Source organism: Acinonyx jubatus, chromosome B3, assembly GCF_027475565.1.
Source record: "Acinonyx jubatus isolate Ajub_Pintada_27869175 chromosome B3, VMU_Ajub_asm_v1.0, whole genome shotgun sequence".
Taxonomy (NCBI): domain Eukaryota; kingdom Metazoa; phylum Chordata; class Mammalia; order Carnivora; family Felidae; genus Acinonyx; species Acinonyx jubatus.
This window is the reverse complement of record NC_069386.1, coordinates 25,784,786-25,802,818: the sequence shown is the minus strand read 5'-3', so window position 1 is coordinate 25,802,818 and position 18,033 is coordinate 25,784,786. Positions and strand designations below refer to the sequence as shown.

At 39.5% G+C, this 18,033-nt stretch overlaps 1 protein-coding gene across 2 annotated transcripts in view; it reads right to left on the bottom strand.

Moving 5' to 3' along the window:
* Window positions 1–18,033, bottom strand: part of GABRG3 (gamma-aminobutyric acid type A receptor subunit gamma3) — a 686,498-nt gene that overhangs the window by 613,474 nt on the left and 54,991 nt on the right. For both annotated transcript variants that reach the window (XM_027067862.2, XM_027067864.2), the window contains exon 3: window positions 15,617–15,684. In XM_027067862.2, coding sequence (XP_026923663.2) covers window positions 15,617–15,684 — 68 coding nt within the window. The remainder of the gene's footprint in view (window positions 1–15,616; window positions 15,685–18,033) is intronic.

Below are 18,033 nucleotides of genomic sequence, written 5' to 3'. Positions count from 1 at the left end.
AAGTCTAAGGGAACTCCATGATGGGAATTTTTCAAGACTGGTCTAGCGTTAAGACACCTATATTTAAAAATACCTTCTCTTTAATTTCAGAGTTGAATTAATTCTTAATATTCATAACATCATTTCCACTTTGAAGATTATTTTCTTACAACTGACTTTCACAAACCTGTACACATTTATTAATCCTCTTCTATGTGCACAGAACCCTGGAAAATCAAAGCAAGAGACAAAAAAAGAACAGTTCCCAACGATTGAACTGAAGAAGCAGTTAAAAATGTTAGGGGTCATACATACATTCAGCCAATAGGTATATGAAGAAGCATGACCTGAGTGACACAATTGAGAGTTCTCATTTGTGTTTGTTTTTGTTTATTTATTTTGTTTGTTTTTTGTTTGTTTGGTTTACTGCAACAGTAGCTGCAGAAAGAATCAACTAAATGGTAGTGGTGAAGTGTCTTCTGGAGTGTGGGAGCCTTGATGAGTGAATGCAATCTTTACAGAAAGAAAAATTGGATAGTCATTCCAGGAGAAGAACAGGATGAGCAGAGACATGAGCTAGGAAAGGGAAATTGGGGGTGTTAGTTCAGCATGCCTGGAGCATCATGTTTCTGGGAATGCAGTGGGTAGTGAGTCTGAAACAGGCTGGAGGCAAACTGTACAAGAGCCACAGTGCTGGCTGACAAGCCTTTATTCCACAGGCATCTGGGATCCACACAAGGCATTCCAACAGAAGAGCAGTGAACTGAGACCCACGTCTAGGTAGAAAAGTGAGGCATCTGTGTGAAGGCAATGTGGGAAGGAAAGAATACTGTATACAGGAAAGCCAATCAGGAAGCTGAAGTAGCCCAGTAAAACAGGTTGAGAGCCTGAAGACAGAGCAGAAAAAATTAAAGATACAAATGAAAATAGTTCCTGCAGCAAAGTTCCAGGGAGCAGAAGGAGAGCTGTGAATGTAGGAAGGAGAAGGGCAGGATGTGACTGAGGGAGCCCATGAAGAGCCCCTCCCAGGGCTCGCCTGGATGAGAAGATGATGGGCAGGCAGAAGAGAGGCCAGACAACAGTTGCTGGAGCCTAGGATGCATCAAGGAGTAGGAACGACTGACAGCCTCCAAGAAAACAAGGTGTTCTTTGTTGCCACCTGCAGTCCTGGAAGCACAGGGGGAAAGTGTGCCATTTTCTCTAAAGGTTGGCCTCACTCAGTCATCTCCATATTCCTCACAAATGAGGAAGATAAAATATGCACACCTTTCTCTCTTTCTCTGGACATTTCCTGCCACCTCTGCACCTGTGCTCTGCCCTTGCAAGCACCAAACTCCAAGCACTCCTGAATGTCCACACTGCATTGTTCACATCCCCCACATCCTGATACTGGGGCGAATGTGGTGGTCACTCCAAAGTGGAAAAGTTATCAACTGGTTTCCTGAGGCTTCTACTGTCAAGGCCATTCTTCTGGTCCAACCCTGGCCACCAGGTGAGGTTGGCAGTGTCAAAAGCAGACTGCTTTTTCAAGAAAAGGGGGAGAACAGTGACAAAGCACCATGACCCAATGGTAGTGGGCACATCTGCAATGGAACAGGGCCATTGAGAAGGAGGACACTTTCCTCAGTGACAATAACCAGTATGCATGGTACTCTTTCACTGCAAAGGAAATGTCTGGGTCTGGGGAGTGGTAAGACCTTGGTATAGAATGTCATGACTAAGTGGAGCCCTGAACACAGAGTTCATATTTTATTCATATTATTCCATGTGGTTTCTGTATACTTCAGGAAATTCCTGACCACACAATGTAAGTTGCTTCCATTATAGCCGATTTGAAATGATGTTTGTGGTTATTTCTAGGAAAGAAAACGTATCAGAATGTCAGATTCTTTAGTAGGGAAATAATCCCTAGTCATAGCATTGTGGTTTTCAGGAAAATGATGTTTAACTGTAAACATGATTTTGAACTGCAGCATCTCTTTCAAGAATCTAAATCATTCTAGTAATTTAAAATGACTGAACTGTACCTGGAAAGAACCACAGGTGAACGCATTTCTCCTCATTTTCTTCTCTATTATGGGTGTTGTTGATTCTCCCCTTCCAACTGATTCAGTGAGGCTAGGCACACACATACTTATCTGGTTAAGATAATCTAACATAGACACATGCCCAGCATCATAGCAGGTACTGTAAGAGGCACAAGAATGAGAAAGCAGCCTATAACTCTGGGCCTCTAAAACCTAGATTCAATGGAAAAAGGTGTGCACTTCCAGTCAACACCAGTATTTAGTGACCCATGCCTGGTATTGTGCAGGCACTAGGGTTTGTTAGTGAAAATAATGCTAAGGATCCTGCCTTCCAGAACTCATATCCCTGAATATTATCCCTGCTATTCTGTTCGCAGAGTGCTTCATCCATTCTATCTTTCCTCCACATCACCCCACTCACCAACTTCAAGTCTACTCTGAATCATACATCTGTCCTAATCAGGGGATGACAGACACACAAATCCATGCCCTGGAGGACTTCTGAGTCTCATTGGATGTGAAAACAAGTGGTTATCCCTTTTACGGAGGTGTTCTGGCCACAGCAATTATAAGGGTGCCAAAACACAGGATGTTCACTTTGAGCTTTGGATTTACAACCCCTGCAGATCTCACTCCAAGTATGAAATGGGGCATAGTGGCCAGGATGAGCTGACACCAGTGGCTGCCACCCAGGCAGGAGGAGGGGGGACTGCCATTCCCCCTTCTGCATAAGCCCATCTCAGCCAAGGGTCATATACAGTGGACACCTGTATATGGACACCTTCCTTGCCCACCTAGGGAGCCTCATTGCCCGTGAGCTGAGAACAGCTGCCAGCCTGATCACAAGCCCCAGCTATGGCTCTTGCTGAACCAGTGAATAGTTTGATTTCTCACAGTGGGAAGTTCATGAAGCACAATCATACCTCTAGAACCAGCTTTGGATTCAAATCCTATTTCCACTTACTCTCTATGCTGGGTCTCATGTTGTTCAATGTTCTCTCTTTTTTAAGTTTATTTTGAGAGAGAGAGAGAGAGAGAGAGAGAGAGTGTCCCAAGCAGGCTCCACACTGTCAGCACAAAGCCTGACTTGGGGATAGATCTCACAAACCATAAGATCATGACCTGAGCCAAAATCAGGAGTCAGACGCCTAACCAACTGAGACACCCAGATGTCTCTCATGTTCTTCATTAGTAAGTGGAATGATAATCCCTAACTCACAGGACTGTCCTAGACTAGTAATGTAGTATGAAACACAATCCAAGTAGGGAAGCAGCTACACAAAGAGGGAAGCCACACTTGCTTCCACTGACCTGTCAATCACCCCTTCTGTGATGCTGAGTCCTGAGAAAGGGGTAAGGGTAGTGGGTGAACTACAGCTTCCTTGAAGCAGCAAGCCAGTGTCACATGAAAAGTGACAACCTCTTATAAATGACCAGAACCTGCATAATATGGGACAGACCCTGTCTTAGTTTTCTAGGACTGCCATAATGAACAACCACAAACTGGGTAGCTCAAACAATAGAAATGTGTTGTGTCACAGTTCTGGAGGCTGAAAGCCCAAGATCAAGGTGGTGGCAGGGCTGATTCCTTCTGAGGCCTGTGAGGGAGAACATAGTCTTGGTCTCTTTCCTAGATGCTGGTGGTTTGCTGGCCATCTTTGGCATTCCTTGGTTTGTAGACCTCTGCCCTCATCTTCACATGGTATCCTCCTTATGTGCATGCTTGTGTCCAAATATTCTTATTAAGGCTTAAGGCTTATTCATTTATTTTAAGAGAGAGAGGGAGAGAGAGAGAGAGAGAGAGAGAGAGAGAGAGAGAGAGAGAGAAAGAGTTGGAGAGGGGCAGAGAGACAGGGAGAGAAAAAGAATCCCAAGTAGGCTCCACACTGTTAGTGCAGAGCCCGATGCAATGCTCCAACTCAGGAACTGTGAGATCAGGACCCAATCTGATCCAAAATCAAGGGTCGGACACTTAACTGACTGAGCCACCTGGGCACCCCCAAATTTTCTTTTTATAAGAACACTAATTTTGTCGTATTAGGGCCCACCTTTCTCCACTATGGCCACATCTTAACTAATTACACTGACAATGACTGTATTTCCAAATAAGGTCAAATTCTAATGAAGCTGGGAAAAAAGACTTCAATAAACGAATTTCAGTTCAGGGGGTCCTGATGGGGGGATGCGATTAGTCCCATCATAGGCCTCATTAATAAGATTTGTAGATGCTATCTGCTGCCTCCAGGGAACTGGAGAACAGGGGTAAAGCTGGCCTTCCAACATTTGCATAGTCAGGGTACAGCATTATTTTTGAAAGATAAACTACATAATCTACCTATTTAGTAATTTCCATAGGTTTCCTCCTGAACCTAGAATAAAATCCAAACACCTTACTATGTTATCTGGCATCAATAAGCAATCATATCTAGCTGTCTCCACTTTCATACAAGGAAACCTTGAGTGTGTGGTCACATCCAAGTGTTTAATTTCTTTGAGGATCTGCTCATAAATTGAAGTAATAGTGTTTGTGTTTGTTCATTGTTTCATGCCATAAGAATTGAAGTTGGATAAACATTGTGGCCTTTTGTGGTTTATTACACAAATCCCATGATCTGCCTCTGCATCTGGCACATAGCAGGTGTTCAGTAACACTTACTGGATTAACAAACTCTGCTAACCTGTGAGTCATCCTTGACTTCTCCAATTCTCTAATGCCTAAAGGCAGTTAATTGTCATGTCTAGGAATTTACATTTCTCAAGTCCATACTCACCTCTATATGCCACCACCACTATTCAGGTTCAGGACTCACATTTCTTATACTGGATTTGCATGGCAATCCTTACACATCTCCCACTCAGTCTTGCCAGCCCCTACTGTCATCCCCCACAATGGCACAGGAGGGACTTCTCTGAAAGATACATGTGACCAACCACCCTTAGGAGCCTGTAATTGTACCTTGCCACCTGCAGCAACACCTTGGCATGGCACTTCGGTCCTTCCAAACCCACCACAGGTGCATACTAAGGCCACAGTAAACTGAGTGTTGTTTCCTGCTTCTAGGCAATCTGGACCTGTGTGAAAGCTTGTGGGTACCCTGTCAAGTTGAGATGTGACAGCTTTCTCAGATCCCTTAATATTGAGTCCCAATTCAATGGCCCACCCTTTCAGAAAATAGTTTTTATATACAACACAAATGAGGTGCTCTTCTCAGAGGTACATCACATAGCCCATTTGTGAATAATGAAGGATATCAATTGTGAAATACACAACAGAAATGGAAAACCTCAAGATGAAAAAAAATCTATTCATACATTTGAAGGAGTTTGTGTGCGATATCTCACTAACAAAGAACAGACAGATGCTTTATTATCATTACAGCTATCTCTCTGTTCTTAAATCACTGAAAAGTTCACATCAATTCACACAATGGACATTAATGTTCCATCCTACCAGGTAGTATCTCTAATGATATTTTGTATAAAATGGTGAAAAATTCCAACACACAAGAGGACAAAGAAAACAGGACATATAGTGCAAGTTTAAAATGCATTGATTTTACATTTAAGATATGCTTGTTAGAATAACTCCCACTGATTTCCTTTTTACTTTAAAGTGTGAGTGGTGGCTCTACTATCTTCCAGACAGACAGCTTTTGAGATATGACATGAGGATTGTAAACTTTAGCTTTATTAGCCAGAAGCTTGGGTGATGATATCAATGGCCTCTATAGGTTTGTCAGGATTGATTTCTTGCAACAGTGAAACCACTGGAAAAGTGTTAGCTAATATTAATAGAGAAAGAGAAGTTAATTTATTAACTAATAAAATTGTAACCTAATGACATGGCAAAGTGTATGGTGTGCAGGGTGTGTATGTGTTCACACATAAAGATACACTAATGGGTATGTAGGTGGAGAAGCACACACATGTAACACATACTTATCAGGGCATCTGGACTGAATTCTAGGGGAATCAAAAAGAGATATGGGGGCTCCTGGGTGGCTCAGTTAGATAAGTGTCTGACTTCAGCTCAGGTCATGATCTCATGGTTCGTGGGTTTGAGTCCCACATTGGGCTCTGTGCTGACAGCTCAGAGCCTGGATCCTGATTCTGATTCTGTGTATCCCAGTCTCTCTCTCTGCCCCTTTCCCACTCATACACTGTCTCTCCTTCTCAAAAATAAATAAACATTTAAAAAAATTAAAAAAAAAAGAGAGATATGGGTGTTGGCTCAAGGGCTCACAGTCAGGTGGGCACTTGCTACAGAATGAGACTTGAAAAAAGCCTTTAAATATCATCTTCTTTCTCAATCTTTGGGATTCCTCCTAAATTACAGAAGTCATTGTCATTTACACTGTGTGGCTCCTCCAATGTATCCTATTCTTTTTAAGTTTTATTTATTTAAATGATCTCCAAAGTCCACAGGATCAAACTCACAACCCTGAGATCAGGAGTCACATGCTCTTCTGACTGAGCCAGCCAGATGCCCCCCCCCCCCCGCGCCTCCAGTGTGTTCTATTAGTTTATTTAGCAATGTGTTTATTCTACATATTATTATTTCTACTGCTGTTAGCTTGGTTGGAGATGGCTCTCTGTCCTGTGAAGAACCAAATTTCAAACACATAAGCTTTATGTGCGAAAGTATTATTATTCATTTCTTAGAAGAATATTAAAACTACATATATAAGACCATTCTCTTAAACAATCTATAACAGACAAGTGCTCTGATCCACTAAAACTAATATCAGAAGAAATACATCATTAACTTTCTCTAGTTTCTCTTGGAGAGTCATTATATAGGGAAAACCTGGACACCCTGGTCTCTAGAAAATTCCATCTTCTTCACTAATCTGAAGGCATTCAGGGAGATTACTAAAGCAAGAAAAAAAATCCAACAGTAATGTTTCACTAGGGCTTTACTCTGAGCCCCAAATCACTTCTTTGCTGATTATTATAAATCAAAATTTATTCCATCTAAATTTAAAAGTTCAAACTAAAGGTGTATGGCTATGATGGGATAACTTGTCATAGACCAACACTCTCACTAAGAACATACAGGAAAGCTAGATAAAATACACATTTAAAAAATCAAATTGAGCAGATGGGAAGGCAGGCTGGCCATAGTAGACCACATTTCCCACACACTGCCTTCTCCCCAGAGTGTATTTCTTGGTAGTCTGGTGCATGATGTGGAGGAGCTGAGTGGAGGGATGGCTGCTAAGAATATAGACCTCAGTAGAGCTTGAGGCAAAACTGGAGTTTGGGACAGCCAAGGAGTCCTAATTGGAGAGGCTGAGATTTCAGAGAAAACAAATGATAAGGAAGTGAGCCATACTAGTTTTCCCTCAACACATTTACTGATCAAGCTGCATAAAAAATTGGTTAACCATCAGTCATAAAAAATGGCTTAAAAAGAAGAGCAGAATTTTCAGTCAATTTCTAGTGCCAGAAACATAAAAATTAGAGTTTAGGATCTTTTTGGAGTGGCACTGGGAAGCATCCAAGGACTTCATTTGGGACCCCTGGGGAGCTATGCCCTCTAGTAGGAGGAAAACAGAGCACAACTGAGCCTCCTGAAAACTCCAACCCAAGCCAGCTCTGACCTCCAGACATGAGAGGAAACATCACCTGAAGTCTCTGCAAGTTTCTGTATATAGTCAAACTAATCAGGTACACCAGAAAATGGGGCCAAACAAAAGAAAAACAAAACAAAACAAAACAAAAGAAACAGACAATAAAAATGGTGCCACAGATGGCCAGATACTTCAGCTATCAGCCACATTTAATGATTAATATATTCAAGGAAATACATTGCAAAATGGAGAATTTTACCAGAGAACTAACTTATAAACAATCAAGTTGATAATTTAGAAATGAAAAATACAGTAGCTGAAATTAAAAATTCAACAGTTGGCTTTCACAGATAACTGGACACAGATGACGGGTAATGGTCATGTTGAAAGGTAGTCTGGAAGTTTTTCCACTGACTGAAGCATGAAGCAAAGGAATGTCAAAAAGTCCACAAGCATACCGGACAAATGGAATGTGAGGGAAATGTTTAACATTTATGTGACTAGAGTATTAGAGAGTGAAAAGGGGCAAAGAATGGTGTAGAAGCAAGATTTTACAAAATAATGGCCAAATATTTTTAAAAACTGATGGAAGGTATCAAAGTACAGATGCAAACCTGCTATGAACCTTAAGCAGAATAAATGCAAAGAATACCAAAACAAGGGTGGCACCGTGGCACTGCAACCTTCCTTCTTTTAGATTTTCTGGGCTTAGATGCTTTCAGAAAAATTTTTGAAGCATTTGGCATCCTGTAGTAATAATAGATCTTTCTGTAATGGAATGTAACTTCCTCCTTCCTGGGCTTCTATGATTCCACATGGTCCACTGACTTCCCCTCTTAAAACTGCAGCCAAAAGTGACAGGAGATGGGATGAGGTTCACAGACGTCAGAGCAAGCTTCAAGGGCCCACAATTCTTCCCTTCCCCTAGTGGCTGCATGTCCTCCTACAAGTTTTGTATTTTAGGCCATGGAGCATATTCTGGTGATGTTTAACCTGCCCTCATGACATGTACAGCTGCCCCCTTAATCTCTGGGTAACACACAATCACAACCAGCTATTACAGTCACATCATGTTGATTTAATCAGTACACATCTTGGATTTCCTCAGATGACTTAGTGCCAGTTCTCTTAAAAACAAAGGCAAAGAAGCCAGTCTGAGAGGGCTACATACTGTGGGATTCCAACTATATGACTCTCTGAAAAGGCAAACTATGGAGACAGTAAAAAGATCACCGGTTGCTGAGGTTAGAACACAGGGATGAGCAGGTACAGCACAGAGGATTTTTAAGGAAGTGAAAATATTTTATACAATACCACAATGGTGGATACATGTCAATATACATTTGTGAAAACCCAAAGAATGGACAACACCAAAATTGAACTCTCATATAGATTTTGGTTAATAATAATGTATATTCTTTTATTAATTGTAATAAATGTTCTATACTAATGCCATACTTTAATGATGGGAGCAAGGGTGTGTGTGTGTGTGTGTGTGTGTGTGTGTGTGTGTGTGTGTAGAAGCATATGGGAACTCTATGTGATTTTTGGCCAATTTTTATGTACATTTAAAAATGCTACATGATGTGAGTCAGATAGAGAATAACAAATGCTGTATGATCTTATTTTAATTTTTTAATGTTTACTTTTGAGAGACAGAGATAGAGAGAGGAGAGAGAGAACAAGCAGGGGAGGGGCAGAGACAGTGGGAGACAAAGAATCTGAAGCAAGCTCCAGGCTCTGAGCTGTGAGCACAGAGCCCAACATGGGGCTCAAACTCACGGACTGTGAGATCATGAGCTGAACTGAAGTCAGATGCTCAACGAACTGAACCACGCAGGTACCCCTGTATGATATTATTTATACGTGGAATCTAAAGAAACTGAAATCTCACAATGGTGGCTGTCAGGGGATGGGAGTGCAGAAAATGAAGAGATGTTGGTCAAACATCAGAAACCTGCAGCATCAAGATGAATAAGTTCCGAGAAATCTAATATAAAGCATGGTGATTATAGTGAATAATATTGTAATATACAGTTAAAAGTTATTAAGAGAGTAGATCTTAAGAGTTCTTGTCACAAAAAAGGGGGGGAATGGAGGTGTTAACTAACCTTATTGTAGTAATGATTTTGCAATATATGTATATCCAATCGTCAAATTGTAAACTGTACATTTATACAATGTTATATATCAATTCTATCTCAACAAAGCTGGGAAAACATTTTAAAGCTGCTCTAAAAAATAAAGTCTATTAAAAGGCACCTAGGTGGTTCAGTCAGTTAAGTGTCTGACTTCAGCTCAGGTCATGATCTCATGGCTCATGAGTTCAGCCTCATGCCTGGATCCTGCTTCAGATTCTGTGTCTCCTTCTCTCTCTGCCCCTCCCCCACTCATTCGCACGCTCTCTCTCTCTCTCTCTCTCTCAAAAATAATAAAAAAATATAAAGCCTATTATTTTTTTAAAAAAAGAAAAATGATTCTAACATTATAATCACTCTGAGCCAGTATCATCTCAACTTCCAAGTTAAAGCTGAGGCTCAGTACGTGCTGTTGCCTTATTTTGATATTGACTGCAGAAGTGCAGTAGGTCCTTGTTGGAAGCACTGCTCTGGGATCTCCATCTTTGTGAGCTGCACATACTCACTACAAACACAGTAAGTGGGAAAGAGCAGTATCTTCTCTAACATGACCTTGTGAAGATCAAAGGATATGAGGTCGATAACACTGAGTAGATATCAAAGCATTACTTTTCTTTGTTACTTTCCTAAAAGGTTGCTTATGGTGAACAGTCTCAAAAATAAATGTGCCAGATCTCCTGATCTGCAGACTCCCAGTCTTGAAACAAACCATGCACAATTTCTGTTAAGATCTGTGCACATTTAGGGGCGCCTGGGTGGCTCAGTGGGTTAAGCGTTTTCGTCTTGATTTCAGCTTAATTCATGATCTCACAGTTCGTGAGATTGAACCCCATGTCAGGCTCTGTGCTGATAGTACGAAGGAAATCTCTTGGGAATCTCTTTCTCCCTCTCTCTCTCTGCCTCTCCTGCTCGCTCTTCCTGTCTCTCTCAAAATAAATAAACATTTTTAAAAAAGAACTGTGCACATTTAGATATATTGTAGTGACAAAGAGAATGTGATTAAAGATGACAAAAAATAAGATTCTCTTCAACCCATGTAAGCATTTCTGATTTATTCAATAACTAGAAAAACCATAAGCAATTCTCAGATAAACAAGACAATGAAATCAGTCTGTTAAACAATAGACTGAAATGCAGCTTCATTTTTATTTAGCAAGAAGAATGTATGAAACTGAATCTTCAGTATTAATAATATCAATTTAAGAAGGAGAAAAGTGGGAGGGAGGACAGGAAAAAGAACTAGAAATTATTGTTTTCTCTCTCTCTACTCAAATTAATGTTTGGTAGGAGGAAAGGAATAAATTTATCAGGCTAAAGCCTGTAATACTAAAGCATTACAGTCAAAACCCCAATATAAATTTACATCCTTAAGTCCCATACACATCTCTAAATTGTGCTTTTCCCCCCATAATATATTCTTTAATTTGATATTCTTGTTCTGCCCCATATTCTTCTTTTTTATTATTCCTGACTCAATTCCCAATACCCACTTACACCATCAGTCCCCTACTCTTAAATTGCTTTTATTTTTCATGAGGTCCACTTTGAATAACCTTACATTCTTTTGAAACTGCATTGTTTGGTGTCATAGATAGAGTGGACGTATGTGATATATTCAGTGATGCGAGAAGAACTCCTTTATCATGTGAGTTCCAAGCAAAGTTTGGAAGTTTGGTGGTTTCCAAGTTTGGACCATAAAGGTTAGAAATAGTCATCCTTCAAGAAGCAAATGCATAAAGAGGATTCTTAGGGTAGTGAAACTATTCTGTATGATCCTATAATGGTGGATATGTCTTCACACATTTGTCCAAATCCACAGATGTACATCACCAAGAAGTAAACCTAAAACAAATGTTTGAGTGATGATAAGTCACTAGGTGGTCACAAGGGGAAGGCTGTGCATATGTGAAGGCAGGAGTATGTGGAAAATCTCTTACTTTCCTCTCAATTTTGCTGTGAATCTAAAACTGCTCTAAAAAAAAGTCTTTTAAAAAATAAACATTTATGTTTATAAAAGCAATTCTTTTTTCTGCCACCTGCTTATTTTATTTTATTAATTTTTAAATATGATTATAGTCAAGTTAGCTAACATACAATATACATAGTGTGCTCTTGGTTTTGGGGGGGAGACTCCTGTGATTCACCACTTATATACAACACCCAGTTCTCATCCCAAGTGCCCTCCTCAATGCCCTTCTCTCATTATCCCTGCCTCCCCTGACCTCCCACCCCCCACCAACCCTCAGTTTGTTCTCTATGTTTAAGAGTGTCTTACGGTTTGCTTCCCTCGTTGTTTGTAACTATTTTTCTTCTTTCCCTTCCCCCCTGGTTTTCTGTTAAGTTTCTCAAATTTTACATATGAGTGAAGACATATGATATCTGTCTTTCTCTGACTGACTTGTTTCACTTAGCATAATACCCTCCAGTTCCATCCACGTTAAAGAGCCCAAACGTCCCTCAACTGATGAATGGATAAAGAAGATGTGGTATATACATACAGTGGAATACTACTCAGTGGTGAAAAAACCATTCTGAAGATCCTGACTAATGAGCCTCTTGAAACATTCCTCAGCGCTACTGGATACTCTCCCCTCTGGGACACTTAGTGTTGAATTTATCTTTGTTCTGTCCCCCTGTGTACCATAATGCTTTGTTCATGAATCTGAACCTTACTCCTTCCATTCATCTTTGTCTTAACCTGCACCCAGCACCATTCATGACACACAACAGTCATATGGCAAACATTTACTGAATGAACAAAGATGGAGATAGAGAAATTCACCCCAGAGAATATAGGACTTGAATATTTAAATGTACCTTTGTGTATCTAGATCAATCTATCATCTATATCTATCTATCTATCTATCTATCTATCTATCTATCTATCTATGTAACAAACCTTTGCCTACGCCTTACACTTTGCTTAGCTGACATAAGTTAGTAGTACAATAATATTCCTCTTGGTAGCAGACAGGGTAGCTAGAGTCTAGACAACTCTAGCTGTTCTGAGAACTGACCATAATAAACATGTCCCTATTTCCAGAGCAATGCATTTCCTGTCATTCCTCTTGCCCACTGTTGCCTAGACACTTGCTTCACTTTCACACATAAAAGGCAACCAACATTTATTGCTCTAGCCTTTCACTGCAGTAGACACACCTCCTGGAAAGAAAAAAAAAAATGGACCAATGAATTTTCAAGGTATTCAGGACATCTTTTAAGGTGGGGGGGGGGGTTAACTGGAAAAGTTTTTTACTCAATCTCCTCACTGGTGGGTGCCTGTGTGGCTCAGTTGGTTGAGTGTCCACCTTCAGCTGAGGTCATGGTTTCGCAGTTTGTGGGTTTGAGCCCCACATCAGGCTCTGTGCTAACAAACAGCTCAAAGCCTGGAGCCTGCTTCAGATTCTCTCTCTCTCTCTCTCTCTCTCTCTCTCTCTCCCTCCCTCCCCTCTTCATGCCCTGCCTCTCTCTGTCTCTCAAAAGTAAATGTTAAAAAAATCTAACACCAGTATTTTGGTTTGTCTGCCACAGGATGTATATTATTTTAATGCTCATTATTTTTCTCAGATGATGGAGATCTTACAACACCTCAGACCATTTTAAGATCATTCCCCCTACCTTGATGAAGGGGTCAGAGTAAAGTATTTTAAATAATGATTTTAAATCATTGTCATTTCTATGCCATGTACTTTCTCTCTCTCTCTCATTTTTAAAGATATTTTTTTTTTATTTTTTATTTAATTTATTTATTTATTTGACGGAGAGACAGAGAGACAGAGAGAGAGAGAGAGAGAGAGAGAGACAGAGAGAGAGAGAGAGAAAGGAGCAGAGGGAGAGAGAGAGAGAAGAGAGAATCTCACAACCATAAGGTCATGACCTGAGCTGAAATCAAGAGTCAGACGCTTCACTGACTGAGCCACCCAAGCACTCCTCTCTGTCTCTCTTTAAAAGGGAGAAAAGGGGTCTGACTAGACATATTGCTGGGTATGAACTAATCTCATGAATTATGACCTACACATAACTTAGATGAAAGTGGGTCTGCACACTTCCCAAATGCCAACGTCCATCTGAGGAAAACCTAAGGATGAAGCCCAGCTCTTCAGAAAGGCTCCAGGGCCTCAGTCCCAGGTAGGTCCAAGGTGCTGCCTACCCACACCCTGCTCCCTTGGCATTCAAATAACATGCCAGCCCCTCATTCCCCAATCGGGTCACACACCCGTCTTCCTGAATTTTACTGAGGACCTCCCCATGCTATTCCACTTGGCAAATCTCTGTCTATTGATCAAGTTTCAGATTGAGACCTCATCAGAGAAATCTATTCCAAAGGCCGCCAGCTTTCCCAAGAGGTTGCCTATAGTTAGCAGAGTCCTTATAGCATTCTGTGGGTGATTGTCACTTAGGCTCCTCCTGTGAAGCCTATGACTTCCAGGCAGAAATTTCTATCAATTCCAAAAGTAAAGCTTAATCCTGAGCACAAAGTAGATCTCAAAGTTATAACTTATGAAAATCCATAAGATATACAAATGCAAGCAGTTGTTTCTAAAATAATTTTGTAACTCTATCTCTATGGAGGCACTTCTTTCTTAGTATTAGACATAAATTAGGGTTGGACATAAGGGTGATAAATAATGTGGAACTAATGTAAGAAAATAAAACCCCAGAATAAGAAAAAAATGAACTAAGAAGTTATTATGCTTTTTATGCAGTCAACTAAATAATTATTTATCAAAGAAAGGAAATATTACATTTACAATTTACATTTTACAATCTGTAGCCTATAGGCTGTGTAAAATGAATTCTCTTTTATTCACTTCACCTCTTTGCCAGTGTCCCATCTCCAATTTATGGATGACACATTTTTTAAATGAGTCACCCATAAATATAATTTTCCCCTACATGGAAAACTTTATATCATCAGAGAAAAAATGAACACTTTTAATATCTGGCAATGAAAAGAACTGATTTTGCTACTAATTCTGGAGGGATTATTTCCATCCACAGAACATTGCAATGAAAAGACAGCATCTAAGTCAGCATTTTGGCAATCCCCCCACCCTGAAGCCTCACCTCCCAAATCCAGGAGCCTGTGTGGAGCACTGAATTACAAAGAAGGTCCCCAGTATACAAGATTTCCTGCAATCACTGGGTCCACAAATGCAAATGTGTGGTCTTGGAACCCTGCACACCACTTAGGGAGCCACACCACGGCCTGTAGCATCTTGCAGGACACTTTTACACTAATGTATTTCAGCATCCCAACACTTTCCTCATAGCTAAGCACTTTTTTACAGGGAAAGCCTTCTTTCACATTGTAGTTACTTCTGGAGCTCATTTTGCCTCTAAGTCTGTGAAAATACCTTTTCAAGGAAATCACATACTTGATCTCATACTTTCTCCTGTTCAAAAAAAAAAGATAATTTATTTACCCACATAGTTCAAACTGAAGAGAAAAGTATACACTGGATAATCTCAGATGCTTTCCTAAAGCAAAACACTAAAGTCCTAAAACACTAAAACACTAAAAGTCCTAAAAAACTGACCAAAAGTCAAAAGCTGTCATTTATATTCATCCCTAATATTAATGAAATAATATATAATCAATGACTGCATAACTGCAAATAATCTCATCTGAAAATCTATGTGCAATAAATACATGTGTGGACAAGGTAGGAAATGAGGTACCTTTTAAACACTAGAGCCATGTCTCACTACTAGGGTCATAAACTCCACTTTGACTTTTTAAGATCATTTTCAGTTTTTAAACTATCAATTAGTGCTATAGACTTAAGAATTCAATTGTGAGCTTAAACCTGCATGATAAATCTCGAGCAGAAACTCACAATGAGGATGTAAGCAAGAAGTGATGAGGAGGTGCTCAGATCAGAAAAGAGCTTCTTACCATGTTTATTGATGACACAGGACCAATGCTGTTAACATAGATGTCAACGTCAATTACGGTCGGTTTTACTGTGGAGAAAAATACATGTGTGTTAACACTTTGAGCCAGAGAGACTGAGGAAAGCAGTATTCAACTTCCTTTGACTCATGCGCTAACACCTCATGGGTATGTTGGAAAAGGGTGGATTTTCTTTTGGATTTGCCTTATAGTTGCAATTCAAACCCTGTCTTCCTTTTTAAAATTCTCAAAGGATGAGAGATTCTTACTTGTATTTAATAAATTCTTGGGAAAAAAGGACATTTAATACACTGAAATTTGCCAGAAATAGATGATTATAAAGATATTATGCAATATTTGTTAAGCTGATTATACAGCAAAAAAACAAAAAAACAAAAAAACAACAACTATAAAATGATAAAAACAAAAGACACTACCTAAGTAATTTAATGTCAGTTTCCTATAAAGCAAAACCCCAGTGATGAGTAATATCTGGGATGGCTCCCGTTCCTTATCCATCACCTGACTGCCTAGCTAACGATCTAAAACAAAGTGACTCAAAGCAAAGATCTGGAGAGTACATGCATCAGGGAAGAATAATGAATACTGATAATTGTTATTGTTAGAACTTAAAGACATTTACACATATCACAGATTTATAATCTTATAACTTAAAAACAACACTTTAGTAAGTCAAGGAATTACAGTTTCAACTACGAGGGCATAAAATGGATATGATGAGAGACTGTAACCCAACATTGTGCATCAGAGGTAAAAATGCTTCATTTCTCCTGAAAGAAAACAATTTCTCTTTCCTTGGTAGGGACCAGTAATGAGATTGCAAGAGTCAGGAGCTCATGACCTCTGAAAATAAGGAGGTTCTCTTTCCTCAGTATTTAGCAACTGATAAAAGGAATGACAGCCCCGATTTCAGAATATTTCTACCCCAGAGGAACATGAACAAGACTCTAAACCTTTGCACATGAAACAAATTGCTTCTATGGAAACAAAAGTGTTTGTATCTGCAATCATTTCAATAAACTTCCTTTAGTTTTGCTAAATAACTAATAATTCACAAATGAACTACTTCACTCTACTTTTCAAACTATAAGTGGCACTTCTGAGCTCATAGTCTCATTGAATTGCATATCCAGCAGTCTGTAGCCCAAGCCATGTTTTCTGGGCCTCCATGAAAATGAAAACAATGATTATGAATTTGCACCAACCACTCTTAACATCTGTCAGGACAAGCAAGTCATATTAGCTTCAAAAAGCTGTTGGCATTTTGGAAAATACCCAACACTATTCTATATATTATGTACGTAGTGTTTACATTTCATAAAATGACTGTTCTTCATTTTAGACTGAGATTTGTTAACTACTACAAATAGTAGCATCTTTCTTCAACTTCATTGGATTCAGCAAGTTGTCTGTCTCCACCAGACACTGCATAACCTTTGGTGATGTCATACAAAAGCCTGTGTTAAGTCAGTCCATTGAGAACCTACTTTTTTGCAAGAGAGTTTTCTGGTTGTTTTATGGTATTAGAGCTTAGGCTTCCAGAGCTCTTAATCTCATTAAATGAAGAACGACCTACAGACATAAAGTCTTAACAACCAGAAGTGGGAAGTGCCAAATGAGTATTAAGTGTGCAATGAAGGTTTCAAGGAATAACAGTTTGGAATAAACACACACACACACACACACACACACACACACACACACACACACGGACAGTCGCATACATGTGCACACAAAACAGGGAAATTGTTTGAAGCAAATGATCTTATAAAGCAGTACCATGCTAAAGTAAAAGGAGCTTCTTAAGAAAATGGCTCTGACAGTGGCACTTGGGAAAGATCACAGGTGGGCTCAAGGTTTATAATTCAAAGACTCAAGATTAGGCCCTGACAAATGAACTTTGACAAGGGCGCCAAGATCATTTAAATGGGAAAAAGACAGTCTCTTCAACAAATGTTATTGGGTAGAATGGATATCCGCATGAAAGAGAATGATGTTAGCCCTTACACTATGTACAAAAATTACCTTAAAATGGATCGAAAACCTAAAGGTAAAACTGAAAACTATGAAACTCTTAGAAGAAAACATAAGGGTAAAGGATCATGACATTGCAGTTGACAATGATTTCTTGGGTATGACACCAACAGCACAGGCAACAATAAATAAATAAATAAATAAATAAATGAATAAATAAATAAAACTGCATCAAAATTAAACTTCTGTGTATCAGACACAGTCAACAGAGTGTAAAAGCAATCCAGAGAATTAGAGAGAACATTTGCAAATCATATATCTGATAATTAGTTAATGTCCACAACATAGAAAGAAATCCTATAACTCAACAACAAATAAGCAAAAAACCTAATTTAAAAATGGTCAAAGGACTTAGACATTTCTCT